At 38.7% G+C, this 17722-nt stretch overlaps 1 protein-coding gene and 1 long non-coding RNA gene across 2 annotated transcripts in view; one reads left to right on the top strand and one right to left on the bottom strand.

Moving 5' to 3' along the window:
* Positions 1–1334: 1334 nt before the first annotated feature.
* LOC110283966 (uncharacterized) lies at positions 1335–16922 on the top strand. The gene is made up of 3 exons (XR_015045859.1): positions 1335–1455; positions 16179–16281; positions 16704–16922. It is a non-coding gene; the product is annotated as an uncharacterized LOC110283966 (long non-coding RNA).
* Positions 15916–17722, bottom strand: part of Nox3 (NADPH oxidase 3) — a 58221-nt gene continuing 56414 nt past the window's right edge. The window contains exon 13 of the mRNA XM_021149518.2: positions 15916–16042. Within this exon, the coding sequence (XP_021005177.1) occupies positions 15916–16042 (127 nt within the window). The remainder of the gene's footprint in view (positions 16043–17722) is intronic.

Raw genomic sequence — 17722 nt, 5'->3', positions numbered from 1 at the left:
TGCAAAACATCATTCTTGCTCGAAAACATCCGTTTTATATTGGTCATATAAGAGCTCCTTCTGGTCTTCCTGGACCTTTAGCTTCAGGCAATGATTGCATTGACAGGACTCTGATAGAAGAGGCCTTAATTTCAGATCCTGTTGCATTGGCAAGATGTGATCATGATAAGCTTCATCTCTCTAGCCATACCTTAAGGTGAAGACACAAGATCACTAAAGAGCAGGCAAGAATGATTGTAAAACAATGCTCTAAATGTATTACATTATCTCCAGTTCCATATTTAGGAGTTAATCCATGAGGTCTTTTTTTTTCTTTCTTTTTTTTATTAAGTATTTAGCTCATTTACATTTCCAATGCTATACCAAAAGTCCCCCATACCCCCCCCCCCACTCCCCTACCTACCCACTCCCCCTAATCCATGAGGTCTTAATGCCCAATCATATTTGGCAAATGGATGTAACTCATTATGCAGAATTTGGAAAATTAACATGTTTGTATTGATACTTGTTCAGGATTTCTTTTTGCTTCTCTATATATGGGAAAGGCCTCTAGAAATATAATTGATCATTGTTTACAAGACTTTAATGCTATGGGATTGCCTAAAGTCATTAGACAGATAATGGACCATCCTATACTGGCAACAATTTTATTTCATTTTGTAAGGAATTTGGTATCCGACATAAAACTGGAATTCCTAATAACCCCATGGGACAAGGGATTGTTGACCATACTCATCACGCTCTGAAAAATTGGCTTTTAAAAACAAAACAGGGGCAATTATACCCCCAAGGTCACCAAAAGCACATCTTACTTTTGTCTTATTCGTTTTAAATTTTTTGCAAACTGACTTTAAAGGTCAGTCTGCAGCAGATGGCTATTGACATTCAGTTACTTGCAGTTCTTATGCCATGGTTAAATGGCGGGACCCATTAACTAATATGTGGAATGGTCCAGACCCTGTTTTAATTTGGGGAAGAGGTTCTGTGCGTTTTTTCACAAAAAGAAGATGGAGCGCGATGGCTGCCTGAAAGATTGGTTTGTCAAGTGGACACAGATCTTGAATCTTCTAGTAAGTATGATTCCAATCTTGATGATGGCTAAAAATCTTTTTTTTTAGCTGGAAGAGTTAATTTGGAGCACAGCCTCCATTTCCAGAGAATTTACAGCCTTTCTGTTGATTCTCAAAGTCACCTCTCCTACACTGGGAGGTCAGAGTCTAAGCTTAATCGTTGCTAATTTGCAAGTAAATAGAGTACCTGGACATCCCAAAGAAGTTTTTATCCTGTTGTTTTTCAACTGTCTCAACCTTGTTTTTCAAGCAGGTCAGTCAACGCCTTACAGCCTGTTTAAGAAATCGTACAGCTCACCTCCAGCAAGAGCAGGTGGCAGAAATGCATCGATATGAAGAAGCATTTTAAGTATATATTGTGGCTTTGGTCTGATTTGGGAACAAGGTGTGCTATGAGGGCTGGTCAGTCAATGATGGGCAACCAGATTTTGGATCTATATCAATCTAAGACAGAGGTATATGCCAAGAGGCTGTGGTTTATTAATAATATACCACAGAGCCATGTTTGTGCAAAATAAACACAAACAAGCTACATATATTTTCCTTGACAGATAAGAATAGTTTGGGAAAATCTGAGTCCCCAAGCCAGGCATGGCTGCCAGCCACCATAACTCCCAGGCAGGACTATGGAGCATAAATAAATTTTATGCCTCAGTCCAACTAATTTTTATTATATATTTAGGGAGGAATTGTATCCTCACTCAGCCTTGAAGCAGGCTGATCCAGACTTTGACCTTGCTGCCCTAAGAAGGAGATTACCTAGGGTAGAGCCTTCTGACCTTGATGGCTCTATTTGCTCCTGCTTCCTGCTGAAAGGTCCTTGAGACATTCTGGAGGCACACCCTGTAGATCTCCTATGGGCTGGCTCCAGGAACCAAGAATGGGCTGGCGGGGAATGGGCTTACCCTCTTTATAAGCAGGGACTCTCAGTAAACTTCAGAGGCTTTGAACAGAAAGGTTTGTCTTGGCCTTGTTCATAGTCTGATCTCTTTCAGCTCCAGCCCACCTTTCAGGGGAATCCAGTTCACGTGGCCGCAGGCAGCTACAGTTTTTATCCTATCCTCTTACTAGAACTCATTAACATTATGAAATTAGGGTTTTTGATTTAACTCATGGATCATTCCTGATATTTACAGTCCGTGTTTGGTTTTATGTGCACATGTTTATAAATGACATAGTTTTACTTGTCCTAATCTAATTGGATGTTTCCTTTAGATGTGTGCTCATCTACAATGCATTTTCCACTCTTTTGAGGATGGTAAAGTGTATCCATGTTCTTTTTATTCTGGGATAGGCATGATATGGCCTGTGGGTTCAATCCATCTGCTGGCTATATATAGCCTTGAAGCTAAGGGTTATTTACATTCTTTAAGGACTGAATAATAAACAAAATCAAAGGAGTGGATGTGACAAAGACCATATGTGGCCAATATAGCTTGGAATATTTATGATGCAGCCTTCCATAGAAAACTTGACGACTCTTTTCTTGAGTTTTTTTTTTTTTTTTTAATTCTACTATTCTTATCTGTTTGTTTTATATATGTGTAAATTGTTAGCCTGTCACATTTTATGAAAAACCTTTCTGGGACTTTGATTAGAATTTATAGGTTGCTTGAAAGAGAATTGATGATATCTTATTTTTGATCTATAAGGTATTCATTGTTATTGTAATGAATTTTTTTGTGGATTTTACAAATACATGGTCTTTATCTTGTATTTGTTTTAGGTCAACATGAATATCATTTGACTGTTTCTATTTTCAGCATCTTTTAGAGGAGAGCATATAGCCTTTCCTTTATGACTTCCAAAGGTTCCCCACATTCTTTAGCTCCTTTTATCTCTATGGTCAATCTTTATTTCTCCTTCTTGGACTCTGATCTTTCTATCTCTCTTGTTATTTGTAACAGTGCAGTAATAACATTTGGCCAGCTAGTTAATAAAGGTTAGTCTCCATCCCCAGGGAACAATCTCAAAGTAGTCATAATTTTATCTAGAATCTTAATTCCCCTTTGCAACATGACATCATCTATCATTGGTTCCAGGGATCAGGATAAGGACATTTTTTAGAGGGACATTCTTCTTGCTAATCACCTATCTAGTGAGTCTTTCAGTTGGTGTAAATTCTAACACGTATTTTTTGTCCCTTCTTGGTGAGACCAGTTTTCCTTTGTTTCACAGTGATTTTAACTGCTGGTTGAAATGTTTTAATGACAGCAGTTCTTTAGTTCCTTTCCTCTTTCTTACCCAAGTTGAGCTTCCCTACATTTTTGGTTGATAAAAAATATTGGGATTTTCCCCATACATTTTGAGAACACTATTGTGACACTCTTATTTATCTTCAGGTATAGATGGCAGCTAGCAGATTCAGGTTAAGAATACACAATCTGGTCCACTTGGAGGTTTTATGGCTCAAATGTTAACTTAATTTCAAGGGTGTTGTAATATCATTTTGATATGCTCCACTGTTTGCCACCAAGGAGCTGATCTAAAACACAGGTAGTGATGTTAACTAGAGTTCAGTTCTCAAGTATTGGCCAATAAAGAAGGATAAAGGACAAATGTGATCTCATACAGCTTAAAAACCCAAGAGATGCATTATGGTTTGGATCTGAGATGTCACCCACAAGTTTTGAATACTTGTTCCCCAGCCTGGGGTGCTATTTTGCTAGTAGTGGGGTATTTAGAAGGTAGGGACTGGCTAGTGGGCATAGCTCGAAGGGGAGGGACTTTGGAGACTATATCAGCTTCTGGTTTCATCACGTTCTTTCTGCTTTCTGCCCTGCTCCATGGGAAGACTTGCTGCCAACAGCTCCCACTGCCCCAGAGAAGCTAGTTTTAACCACTAAGCCTTCCCCACTGTGATGGATAGAGAATCTGCAGAACCATGAGCCAATGCAAATCTTGACTCCTTGTGGAGATTCTGTCGGGTATTTGGTCACAGTGTTAAGAAAAATTACCAATATAAGAAGGGCAAAGGCCTAGGAGATGTTTTCACTGGCAAAATGATAGAGGAATTGGCATGAGGACCTGTGTCTGATCTCCAAACTCAATGTAAAATTCTGTTGTGGTGATGCAAGCTTGTTAGTCCAGCACTGGGGAGATGGAGCTAGGAGGATTCCCTGGAACTGTTGGGATAGCCAGTCTGATGGAATTGGTGAAATCCAGTGTCAGTGAGAAGCCCTGTCTCAAAAAGTAAGGTGGAAAGCCATGGAGGAAGACACCTTCAGTCAAGCTCTGGACACCAAGTGCTCAGGTGCATGTGCATGAACCCATGAAAACACACACACACACACACACACACACATATGAAGGAGAGAGGACAAGACCCCAGGAATAAAGTGGGAGTGAAAGTGCTGCTTGGCTTTGTCTCTTTGATACTTTATGGGCAAGTCAAAAACTCCTGGTGAGAAATTGTGTTGGAATTCTTACTTCTGAGGAAACTTTCCCTTTTCTTTTTTCATTTTATTAGATATTTTCATCATTTACATTTCAAATGCTATCCTGAAAGTCCCCTATAACCTCCCCCCCCCCCCGCCTGCTCCCCTACCCATGAACTCCCACTTCTTGGCCCTGGTGTTCCCCTGTACTGGGGCATATAAAGTTTGCAAGACGAAGGGGCCTCTCTTCCCAATGATGGCCAACGAGGCCATCTTCTGCTACATATGCAGCTAGAGACACGAGCTCTGGGAGTACTGGTTAGTTCATATTGTTGTGCCACCTATAGGGTTGCAGACCCCTTCAGCTCCTTGGGTACTTTCTCTTGCTCCTCCATTGGGGGCCCTGTGTTCCATCCAATAGCTGACTGTGAGCATCCACTTCTGTATTTGCCAGGCACTGGCATAGCCTCACACGAAACAGCTATATCAGGGTCCTTTCAGCAAAATCTTGCTGCATATGCAAGTGTCTGTGTTTGGTGGCTGATTATGGGATGGATCCCCAGGTTGGGTAGTCTCTGGATGGTCCATCCTTTTGTTTTAGCTCCAAACTTTGTCTCTGTAACTCCTTTCATGGGTATTTTGTTCCCTATTCTAAGGAGGAATGAAGTATCCACACGTTGGTCTTTCTTCTTCTTGATTTTCTTTTGTTTTGTAAAATGTATCTTGGGTATTCTAAGTTTCTGGGCTAATATCCACTTATGAGTGAGTGCATATCAAGTGACTTCTTTTGTGATTGGGTTACCTCACTCAGGATGATGCCCTCCAGATATCATCCTCCAAAAATTTCATAAATTCATTGTTTTTAATAGCCGAGTAGTACTCCATTGTGTAAATATACCACATTTTCTGTATCCATTCCTCTGTTGAGGGGGATCTGGGTTATTTTCAGCTTCTGGCTATTATAAATAAGGCTGCTATGAACATAGTGGAGCATGTGTTCTTATTACCACTTGGAACATCTTCAGGATATATGCCAGGAGAGGTATTGCTGGATCTTCCAGTAGTACTATGTCCAATTTTCTGAGGAACCGCCAGACTGATTTCCAGAGTGGTTGTACAAGCTTGCAATCCCACCAGCAATGGAGAAGTGTTCCTTTTTCTCCACATCTTCGCCAGCATCTGCTGTCACCTGAATTTTTGATTCTAGCCATTCTGACTGGTGTGAGGTGGAATCTCAGGGTTGTTTTGATTTGCATTTCCCTGATGATTAAGGATGTTGAACACTTTTTCAGGTGCTTCTCAGCCCTTCGGTATTCCTCAGTTGAGAATTCTTTGTTTAGCTCTGTACCCCATTTTTAGTGGGGATATTTGGATTTCTGGAGTCCAGCTTCTTGAGCTCTTTGTATATATTGGATATTAGTCCCCTATCAGATTTAGGATTGGTAAAAATCCTTTCCCAATCTGTTGGTGATCTTTTTGTCTTATTGACAGTATCTTTTGCCTTACAGAAGGTTTGCAGTTTTCTGAGGTCCCATTTGTCGATTCTTGATCTTATAGCACAAGCCATTGCTGTTTTATTCAGGGATTTTTTCCCTTGTGACCATATCTTCAAGGCTTTTCCCACTTTCTCCTCTATAAATTTCAGTGTCTCTGGTTTTATGTGGAGGTCTTTGATTCACTTAGACTTGAGCTTTGTACAAGGAGATAAAAATGGATCAATTCACATTCTTCTACATGATAACCGCCAGTTGTGCCAGCATCATTTGTTGAAAATGCTGTCTTTTTTCTACTGGATGATTTTAGCTTCTTTGTCAAAGATCAAGTGACCATATGTGTGTAGATTCATTTCTGGGTCTTCAAATATATTCCTTTGATCTATCTGTCTGTTGCTGTAGTAGTACCATGCAGTTTTTATCACAATTGCTCTGTAGTACAGCTTGAGTTCAGGCATGGTAATTCCCCAAGAGGTTCTTTTATTGTTGAGAATAGTTTTTGCTAACGTAGGTTTTTTGTTATTCCACATGAATTTTGCAAATTGCCCTTTCTAGCTCAGTGAAGAATTGAGTTGGAATTTTGATGGGGATTGCATTGAATCTGTAGATTGCTTTTGGCAGGATAGCCATTTTGACTATATTAATCCTGCAAATCCATGAGCATGGGAGATCTTTCAATCTTCTGAGATCTTCTTTGATTTCTTTCTTCAGAGACTTGAAGTTCTTGTCATACAGATCTTTCACTTCCTTAGATAGAGTCACACCAATGTATTTTATATTATTTGTGACTATTGTGAAGGGTGTTGTTTCCCTAATTTATTTGTCAGCCTGTTTATTCTTTGTGTAGAGAAAGACCACTGATTTGTTTAAGTTAATTTTATATCCAGCTACTTCACTGAAGCTGTTTATCAGGTTTAGGAGTTCCCTGGTGGAATTATTAGGGTCAGTTATATATACTATCATATCATCTGCAAATAGTGATATTTGACTTCTTCCTTTTCAATTTGTATCCCCTTGATCTCCTTTTGTTGTCAAATTTCTTTGGCAAGGACTTCAAGCATTATATTGAATAGGTAGGGAGAAAGTGGGCAGCCTTGTCTAGTCCCTGATTTTAGTGGGATTGCTTTGAGTTACTCTCCATTTAGTTTGATGTTGGCTACTGGTTTGCTGTATATTGCTTTTATTATGTTTATGTATGGGCTTTGAATTCCTGATCTTTCCATGACTTTTATCATGAAGGGGTGTTGGATTTTGTCAAATGCTTTCTCAGCATCTAAAGAGATGATCATGTGGTTTTTGTCTTTGAGTTTGTTTATATAGTGGATAACATTGATGGATTTCCGTATATTAAACTATCCCTGCACCTCTGGGATGATTGGTCATGATGGATGATTGTTTTGATGTGTTCTTGGATTCAATTTTTGAGGATTTTATTGAGTATTTTTGCATCTATATTCATAAGGGAAATTGCTCTGAAGTTCTCTTTCTTTGTTCGATCTTTGTGTGGTTTAGGTATTAGAGTAATTGTGGCTTCATAGAATGAATTGGGTAGAGTACCTTCTGTTTCTTGTTTCTATTTTATGGAATAGTTTGAGGAGAGTTGGAATTAGGTCTTCTTTGAAGGTCTGATAGAACTCTGCACTAATCCCATCTGGTCCTGGGCTTTTTTTTTTTTTTTTGGTTGGGAGACTATTAATGACTGCTTCTATTTCTTTAGGGGAAATGGGACTGTTAATATCGTTAATCTGATCCTGATTTAACTTTGATACCTGGTATCTGTCTAGGAAGTTGTCCATTTCATCCACATTTTCCAGGCTTGTTGAGTATAGCCTTTTGTAGTAGGATCTGATGATGTTTTGGATTTCCTCAGGTTCTGTTGTTATGTCTTCTTTTTTATTTCTGATTTTGTAATTAGAATACTGTCCTTGTGCCCTCTAGTTAGTCTGGCTAAGGGTTTATCTATTTTGTTGATTTTCTCAAAGAATCAGCTCCTGGTTTGGTTGATTCTTTGAATGTTCTTTTTGTTTCCACTTGGTTGATTTCTGCCCTAAGTTTGATTTTTTTCCTGCTGTCTACTCCTCTTGGATGAATTTTCTTCCTTTCGTTCTAGAGCTTCTAAGTGTGCTGTCAGGCTGCTAGTGTATGCTCTCTCTAGTTTCTTTTTGAAGGCACTCAGGGCTATGCATTTTCCTCTTAGAAATGCTTTCATTGTGTCCCATAAATTTGGGTATGTTGTGGCATCATTTTCATTTAGCTCTAAAAGTCTTTAATATCTTTATTTCTTCCTCGACCAAGGTATCATTGAGTACAGTGTTGTGCACTTTACACGTGAATGTTGGCTTTCTATTGTTTATTCTGTTTTTGAAGATCAGCCTTAGTCCGTGGTGATTTGATAGGATGCATGGGATAATTTCAATATTTTTGTATCTGTTGAGGCCTGTTTTGTGACCGATTATATGGTCAATTTTTGAGGAGGTATCATGAGGTACTGAGAAGTAGGTATATCCTTTTGTTTTAGGATAAAATGTTCTGTAGATATCTGTTAAATCCATTGGTTTCATAACTTCTGTTAGTGTCCATGCATCTCTGTTTAATTTCTGTTTTCAGGATCTGTCCATTTGTGAGAGTGGAGTGTTGAAGTTTCCCACTATTATTTTTTGAGGTGCAATGTGTGCTTTGAGCTTTACTAAAGTTTCTTTAATGGATGTGGATGCATAGATATTCAGAATTGAGAGTTCATCTTGGAAGATTTTACTTTTGATGATTATGAAGTGCCCAGCTTGTCTTTTTGATAACTTTGGCTTGGAAGTCAATTTTATTCAATATTAGAATGGCTACTCCAGCTTGTTTCTTCAGACCATTTGCTTGAAAAAATTGTTTTCCAGCTTTTTACTCTGAGGTAGTGTCTGTCTTTGTCCCTGAGGTAGGTTTCCTGTAAGCAGCACAATGTTGGGTCCTGTTTGTGTAGCCAGTCTGTTAGTCTATGTCTTTTTATTGGGGAATTGAGTCCATTGGTGTTAAGAGAAATTAAAGAAAAGTAATTGTTGCTTCCTGTTATTTTTGTTGTTAAAGTTGAGATTCTGTTCTTGTGGCTGTCTTCTTTTAGGGTTGTTGAAGGATTACTTTCTTGCTCTTTCTAGGGTCTGTTTTCCATCTTTGTGTTGGTATTTTCCCTTTATTATCCTTTGAAGCGCTGGATTCCTGGAAAGATATTGTGTGAATTTGGTTTTGTCATAGAATACTTTGGTTTCTCCATCTATGGTAATTAAGAGTTTTGCTGGTTATAGTAGCCTGGACTGGCATTTGTGTTCTCTTAGTGTCTGTATAACATCTGTCCAGGATCTTCTGGCTTTCATTATCCCTGGTGATAAATCTGGAGTAATTCTAATAGGCCTGCCTTTATATGTTACTTGACCTTTTTCCCTTACTGCTTTTAATATTCTGTCTTTATTTATTCCATTTGTTGTTCTGATTATTATGTGTTGGGAAGAATTTATTTTCTGGTCCAGTCTATTTGGAGTTCTGTAGGCTTCTTGTATGTTCATGGGCATGTCTTTCTTTAGGTTTGGGAAGTTTTCTTCTATAATTTTGTTGAAGATATTTGCTGGCCCATTAAGTTGAAAATCTTCATTCTCATCTACTCCTATTATCTGTGGGTTTTGCCTTCTCATTGTGCCCTGGATTTCCTGGATGTTTTGAGTTAGGATCTTTTTTCTTTTTTTTTTTTTTTTTTTTGGTTTTTCGAGACAGGGTTTCTCTGTGTAGCCCTGGCTGTCCTGGCACTCACTCTGTAGACCAGGCTGGCCTCGAACTCAGAAATCCGCCTGCCTCTGCCTCCCAAGTGCTGGGATTAAAGGCGTGCGCCACCACGCCCGGCTTAGCATCTTTTTTCATTTTGCATTTTCTTTGATTGTTGTGTCCATGTTCTCTATGGAATCTTCTGCACTTGAGATTTTCTCTTCCATCTTTTGTATTCTGTTGCTGATGCTCACATCTATGGTTCCTGATTTCTTTCCTAGGATTTCTATCTCCAGAGTTGTCTCCCTTTGGGTTTTCTTCATAGTTTCTACTTCCATTTTTAGATCTTGCATCGTTTTGTTCAATTCCATCCCCTGTTTGGTTGTGTTTTCCTGTAAGTTCTTTAAGGTCTTCTATCTGTTTCGCACTGTTATTATGTATTTCTTTAAGTGAGTTATTAATGTCCTTCTTAAAATCTTCTCCCACCCTCATGAGATAGGATTTTAAATTTGACTCTTGCTTTTTAGGTGTGTTGGGGTATGCAGGACTCGCTCAGTTCTGATGATGCCCAGTGTTCTTGGTTTCTTTAAGTAAGATTCTTATGTTTGCCTTTCGCCATCTGGTAATCTCTGGTGTTAATATTCTGGCTGTCTCTGGCTGGAGCTTGATCCTCCTGTGATTCTGTTAGCCTCTGTCAACACTCCTGGGAGTCCAACTCTCACCTTAGTCCCAGTGGTCAGAGCCTTCCCTGTGGGCCGACTCTCCTCTGACAAGGAAGGTGCCCAGGGGTCTGGGTCTCAGCTCTGCCTCCCGGCTGAGGATGAAAGCCCCAAGGGACCCTGTCCAAGAAGCTCTGTTGCTTTTGTCACCCACGTGCTCTCCAGTGATCACGAGGTCCTGGGTGTGCTAGGTGTCCTGTGTCGTGGAGAGTCCTCTGGGACCCTCAATGCCCTCGGCTGGGTTCACATGGAAGATGGTGGGGCTGGCCCCTACTGGAAAGGATCCCAGCCTCTGTTCAGGCAGGATTCCTTTGTTCTTGCTGGCACAAGACCCTCTTCGATTCTCTGGAGCTGATGTTGTGTTCCACTCATCCATAATCCCAAGGTGATTATGTGGTCCTGCATCATGGAGAGTACTCTGGGGCCCTTGGAGACCTCTGCTGGGTTCAGGAGGAAGATTGAAACGTTTCCTTTTCTGCTGTTCAGATGTGCATGTGAGAGTAAAAGATGAAGAGAGTTGACTTTCTTTGCTGGGGAAGAGAGCTTCTGAGAACTCTCCATTTTGAGATTCACTACAAATACCCCTCTGCCTGCACAAAGGCAGAAAAAGTCACTGTGGACTCCAGAATTTAGAATGGGGCCAGGAAATCTGGTACAGTCTAAGTCTTAGTAAAAAAGACAGAAGAGGAGAGGAAGAAAAAGGTAGATTGTCTTAGGGTTTTCTGCTGTGAACAGACACCATGACCAATTCAAGTCTTATAAAGGACAACATTTAATTGGGGATGGCTTATAGGTTTAGAGGTTCAGTCCATTATCATTAAGGTAGGAACATGGTAGCATCCAGGAATACATGGTGCAGGAATAGTTGAGAGTTCAACATCTTCATCTAGAGGCTGCTAGAAGAACGTACATCCAGGCAGCTAGGGTGAGTGTCGTAAGCCCATACCCACAGTGACACACCTACTGTAACAAGGCCACACCTCTTAATTGTGCCACTCCCTGAGCCAAGCATATACAAACCATCACAGAGATAGATAGATAGAGATGATAGATGATAGATTTGATAGATGATAGATTGATAGATGATAGAGATAGATACGTATGATAAATGTATAGATAGAAAGATAGAGAGATAATTAGATAGATGGATGGATTTGATAGATTATTGGGATAGATATGATAAATGAATAGATATTTATAGAGAGATAGATGGAGAGATAGATGAGTTATTTTTACTTAGTTTTAGATGTGATAAGTGCAGGAAAATTACCTACAGTTTATTTAAAATATGGAAGAATCAATTAAGCATCTGTAACATGACCGGGTAGAAACTGTGACCCTAGTAATCTGTTTTGTTTCATGCTTTGCAGAATGTAATGAGAGTGTCATCTGACTAAGAGAGAGAAAAATTTAGAAAGAAACAAAATGAACACGTCAGAATGAGTGCGAATTTGATGTTGAGGCCCAAGGCTGAAAGCAACATCATTACACAACTGACTTCATCATCTGCAAACTGTACAGTTAGAGTAGACATTACTGAAAATCAATTATAACTCCAAGTCTGGAATTCCCAAATGTAAGAAATGATGAAAACAGAGGTTGTGTTTGTTTGTTTGTTTGTTTTAGTTTTGTGACAAAATGTGTCCTGAACAGAGGGGAGGAGGTTATTTATAATTTTTGTTACTCAACTTAACTTGAATCCTAAGATTTATAGTTTTCATTGAAAAAAAAAAACACCTTTGAATAATACCCAGGCAATATTAGATCATGTATTTACTTGTTCTTTTTAAAAATAGGAATTAGTTTGAATCCTGACAGGAATAATTTGGGCCAGTAAAAATGTAGAGAAAATGATATAAATAAAAGATACATGGAGATTATAACCATTAAAATAATTAGGATGGAAAAGGATCCATTATTAAAATAATTGATGCCTCTAAAAATAGGAAACAAAGGGCATCCAAAATGCATTCAAACATATAATATGAGAAAACATCCTTGAAGTGGAGGTAATCCCCCAAGGTTTAGTTTAGCAATAAATTATGTGAAATGTTTGTCAAAATGTTCTGAGTCCCAAAGATAAAAGAAGAACTATTTAACTATGTAGATCAAATAAAAAAGTAACAGAAAGGAGAGAGAGAGAGAGAGAGAGAGAGAGAGAGAGAGAGAGAGAGAGAGAGAGAGAGAGAGAGTTTGTTCCCTACCTCACCACAGTGATATAGATGTCAGAAATGCCAGAGTGCTGTCTACAGAGACTTGAAGGGGACAGAAGATGTTCTGAGAACAGCAGAGCCCGAGAAGATCAGCTGACTGGAAATGGAACAGATAGAGATGGCCTCAGATTAAAGCAGAAAACACAACTCACTTGAAATCTTCTTCACTCTTCTTGATCATCCCAAAAATTAGTTAACAGCTTAGGTTCAACCAAAACTCAAGAGTAGAGTCACCTTTGCTAAAGGGAACGTGTGCACAATGGGCCATAAAAATTACTTCTCCTGTTTACTTACAGTATGTAACAAAGAACTTTGCACAGTAGTTCCTCTGTCTTGCCAAACAATATAAAACCTGCAGGATGCTGGATTCCAGGGTCCTCCGACCTTGCATGTTGGTTTGTAGTATTTCACTTTGACATTCTAAAAATATTCTTTCAGGAGCTGGGGAGATGGTTCTGTCAGTAAAATGCTTGCTATGCATTGGGTTCCCCTGGACCCCCTATGAGAAGGCTGAGGAGTGTGATTGTAACGCAGTGCTAGGGAGGGAGTGAGAGTGGGATCTCTAAGCCGTGATGGGCAGCCGACCTAGCCAGACTGCCAGTTTCAGACTCAAACATTCCTTCTCAAAACATTGTGGTGAGCCTCCACACATCCCTATTTCTGTCCTACTTGGACACAATTATTCATAACCAATCTTTTATTGTGTTTTGTAGTTGCTATTTAGAGATTCTGCTATTTAGAGACAAATAGTCTGCTATTTAGAGACAAAACATTTTTTAGCGTGTTCTTGGCTCATTGATGTTCTTTGTGTCTGGGTGAACTGAACTTCCTCCCTCCCTGAGTAAGGATATCTTTTGGCAGTTACTCCAGAGACAAAGAATGTTTCCCGTTTGGCTTTGCTTGGAAAGTCTTTATTTTGCCTTCATTTTGGAAAGTTAATTTAAGGGGGCCCCAATCACTCCACTGATAGCTATGGTACCTTAATGCTTTTATGGCAGAATTTTCTTAGTGAGGTGTCTCCAGGGAAGTTCTATGGCTACGCTTAGTGTAGTTCACTAGCAGCTAATGCAGGCTTCCTCTTTGGTTACTTTAGAGGATCCCCCTTTAAGATGGCTTCTCTCATACATAGGAAGTTTTCTCCTTTCTTACTTCTGCCCTCTGTTCCTCTTCCCTCCCTTCCCCTCCCCTCTGCTCCACCTTCTCCTCTCCTCTCCCTTTCCCCTCTTCTATCTCATCTCTTCTTTTCCCTATTCCTTTCCAGTTTCCATCTTTCTTCCTCTCATTAGTTTTTTTCTTTTTCCTAAAATCAAGAAAATTTTAATTTAATTGGAGTTTCATTTAGCAGAGATTAGTTCAGAACAAATTGATTATCTTCAGAATGTTTAACATTCAAATTCAGTTAATAGTACTTGCACCCATTTTCAAATGTTTTCCTGTTTATGTTTATTGATGTATCAAATTACCTTAAATAATTTTTGTGGAATGTTTCTCTTTTGAATAAATTATTTCCATTTTACTTTGGTTATTTCAACATTATGGAACTCAAATTTTTATATCTTTTCTTGTTTGGATAGGTAAGAATCTCTTAGTATATATATCTCAAAATGTTGAACAGTATCCCCAGAAATAAAAAACATTGTATTTTTGATATTTTACCAGAAAAAGTTTTATTTTATTAGACAAAATTATATGATCAAATAATACATTTTATTTTCAAATAGTCAAAGAAAGAAAAGTAGTAACTAAATATGATTTAAAGGAAAAAAGTTAATGTATTTAATTTTCTGGCTAAAGATTTTATTTGGTTATAGAAGCTGCTAGCAAATTAATGATTGAATTAAGTTTAAATGGGAAAATAATTGTGTAGTGTGCCTGAATGTCTTCCAACTGGAGTTTGGATGATTATTTATATCTACCTGTCTGTCTGTCTGTCTGTCTGTCTGTATATCCGTCTGTCTATCTATCTTTATCTGATACTTTTATACACTGAGAAATTTCTCAGTAGAGGCAGTAGAAGTCATGGATGAGATGTTATTGAATAATCCAACTATTCCCTGTAATAAGAGTAAAGCTTATACTTGAAATTAAAAAATAATCGAATGATAATAGAAAGTAGGCAATCAATTTGAATTTTAGAAACACATGGAAAAGCTTAAGTAACTGCTTGATTCATAAAATCAAAACCTTTCAGATCAATTTACTTCTTTTATGATAGTCCACAATGATAAGAAGCATTGTAAAGCACAATTTATCTTAATTCCAGCAAATGCTTTTATTCTATTGTATATGATATGTCATCTAGAAAATATAATGTGGTGTCTAGTTCCCCATATCTGGCCACTAAACATTTTCAGCTGGACACTGATATTAACAGGCATAGGAATGTCAGAGGAGTCCTCTGAAGTTAGTAATTTGATATGAAGTCTAAATAAAAGATTTGATATACCACTAATGAAGTTCTGTCAATATTACTAAGGAACCCACTTGTTGCTATCTGTGGCTAAATAATTTTCAAATCACTCGATATATTTGATGAAATGATTATAAAACATTAATGCTGGTGGAGAGAAGTATGGGGCGTGAGGGATTCTTTGTAACCAGCAACAGGTCATGGAAAGACTAAATTGATGGAAATTTCCCAAAACATTTCCAGAGGTTTTGAGGGACAGAAGTTGAATTGAGTTATAACTATTTGTTTAAAGAGAGGGAGAAAGAAACCAGTAATGAATGAATGAAGTAAGGAACAAAGGGATGGCGAGAGGGAGGAACAAAGGAAGAAGGAAGGAAAGAAGAAGGAAGGAAGAAAGACGAGAGGGAAGGTAAACATGGAATTTAGTTTTTATGTATATGTCATACAAGGTGGGAAAATGCCAGTGTTCTAAGCTTGTTCTAAGCATGCTTTGATTAACATTGTTTACATATCATTGGCCTTATTTGGCTCATGGTTTAAGTTTATATTCTCATGATTTCTACATTTTAGTTAAGTGCCTAACCCTGGCTTTTACATTTTTAAATTGTCAAAAAAAAAAAAAATACAAATTCCGTGACAGAAAGATTATATGAGATTCTCCTTCAGTGGCCATAAGTAAATTGTATGACAACAGACTCAGCTAACCCATTCCAATGTGTTCTCATTTGTGGCTACTTAAGTGTCTTGGAACCTCGGGGTGAAGTAGATGAGGCTGCGATCATCCTCTGCATAAAGTCTAAAATGCTGGCTATTTGGCCCTTTGTGGGAAAAAAAACCACTTTGCTTCCCTACTTGATTTTAGCCTTTCACAGTGCATTGACTGTACCTCCAACATCTAGAAGTTTTCCTTGTTGTAATAGAAATGAACGCCCCTTGGATCCACAGATGAGTACAAACGACACATCTTTTGAAGAGTCTTTGACATGGCTTCAGATCCACAGAAGAACACGCCAATGCTGCTGCTGGAGGGGGGATAAAAGGAGAGAGTGTTACCTGGGCAAGGCCAGCAGGAAGCCAAGATAGGCCTAGTCAATTAAGAAGCAGACATGGTAGCTAGGCCATTTGCTTATTTTCTTATCTGTCTACTTCTTTTGTAAGAGTCCTTCCTGCTTGCAGTACATTGCTCCAGTCAAGCTTTCCGGAGCCCTGTGATCCCCAGACTCACAGGAGCTAGAAACCCAAGAAGGCAGAGGCTGGACAGGTATTTGATAATAGCACAGGGGATTTGTGATACAGTGGGGTTTTGGTCATGTGAAGTTGGTCAACATCTTCTTGGATCTGTGGCTAAAGTGTAAATCAGAACTTCCGACTCATCATCTTCATCCAGGCACCTGAGATAGTGTCTAGCTTAAGTAGATAAAAACCACACGTTTGCTGAAGGAATGTGTAAATGGTCATGTGGATTATTACTTGCATAGTTTTGGGCAGGGCTAGAGGTCTTACATATGTAATCTAAAGCTAACAATTACATTTTGTGTTTTAACGAAAGCAACATAAGACAGTATATTCAAAAGGTATTATAGAAGGGTTTGTTATGACTAATATCTTGTTCAACCTTGGCATTTTTATAGATAATAAAATGTATATTTAAAGTAACAGCAACTTACTTATTTCTCCTACTAGAATTCAACCTGCAAAGGAGGCTTAAAGTACAAGATGGCAGAGACAAGCATTGCTGAACACCCAGTCTTCCAAACAGTGTGACCTTTGATCCTTGCACTTCCAAAAATAGTGTAGAAGGCACAGCTTTGCTTTGCATCATAAGAGCACTCCAGTCTCCTGTGGAGGCCAAGGACTGGTTCAAGTGTTCAGACCACACCAGTCCCTATCGAAAAATACAAAGACCGAAGCTTTCCTCCCTTGTTGTCTACATCATTGTGCCCTGTGGTGCTTTCTTTTCCTAATCTTCAACATAAGCTAAACTACTTACTCTAGCCTAGATCAAAAGTACCCACATTACCGTGTATAAAATCATTAGGCAGCTTGTTATAATTGAGATTCTTTGGCTGAGATCCATGGAGAGTATGTTTGGTATGAAGCCAGTTAATACTGAGGCAGATGGCCCTATGAGACATACTGCCTCAGAGAAATTCTTCAGATCCAAGGCCAGCCTGCTCTACTTCTTCTCTTCCTTCCACCTGACTGTTGTTAGTAAGTTCGTGTATAGCCTTGCTCCCTAGCTTATACAGTAGTGTGGTTCTCTACCATATAGCAGAGTCCTATTTTAACAACGTGTCCCCAGACCATGATGCCCATGGTAGAAGGTGATGGTTTAACCACATTTTAAACTACCTTCAAGAGAATTCACCAAATGGCTTCACCTACAAATGAGAACACATTTAAAATGTCTAAGTGTCATTTTCCAAGATATCTGGGACTTAATTTGTGAAAGTATCTTTTTCCCCCCCAAAATGTTTTATACTGAATAATTTGACTTGAGGTAATTTCCAGGTGTTTCTCAAACTAGGAGGCAAATGGTAAGGAGACTGATGTTTCCATCATTTGGCTGCCATGAGCTTTGGACACATTAATTATCTTCTCAAAGTTCTATCACATCTTGTAGATATAATCAGGAGCATTAGAGACCTTTCCTCTCAAGGTCTCCTCTGTGCCCCCAGCTTTTCTCTGAGGATGAAGGGAGG

The sequence above is a fragment of the Mus caroli genome, unplaced genomic scaffold (genome assembly GCF_978045245.1).
Source record: "Mus caroli unplaced genomic scaffold, Mus_caroli_1 scaffold_18, whole genome shotgun sequence".
Lineage (NCBI taxonomy): Eukaryota > Metazoa > Chordata > Mammalia > Rodentia > Muridae > Mus > Mus caroli.
This window is presented reverse-complemented; position numbering and strand designations above follow the sequence as displayed.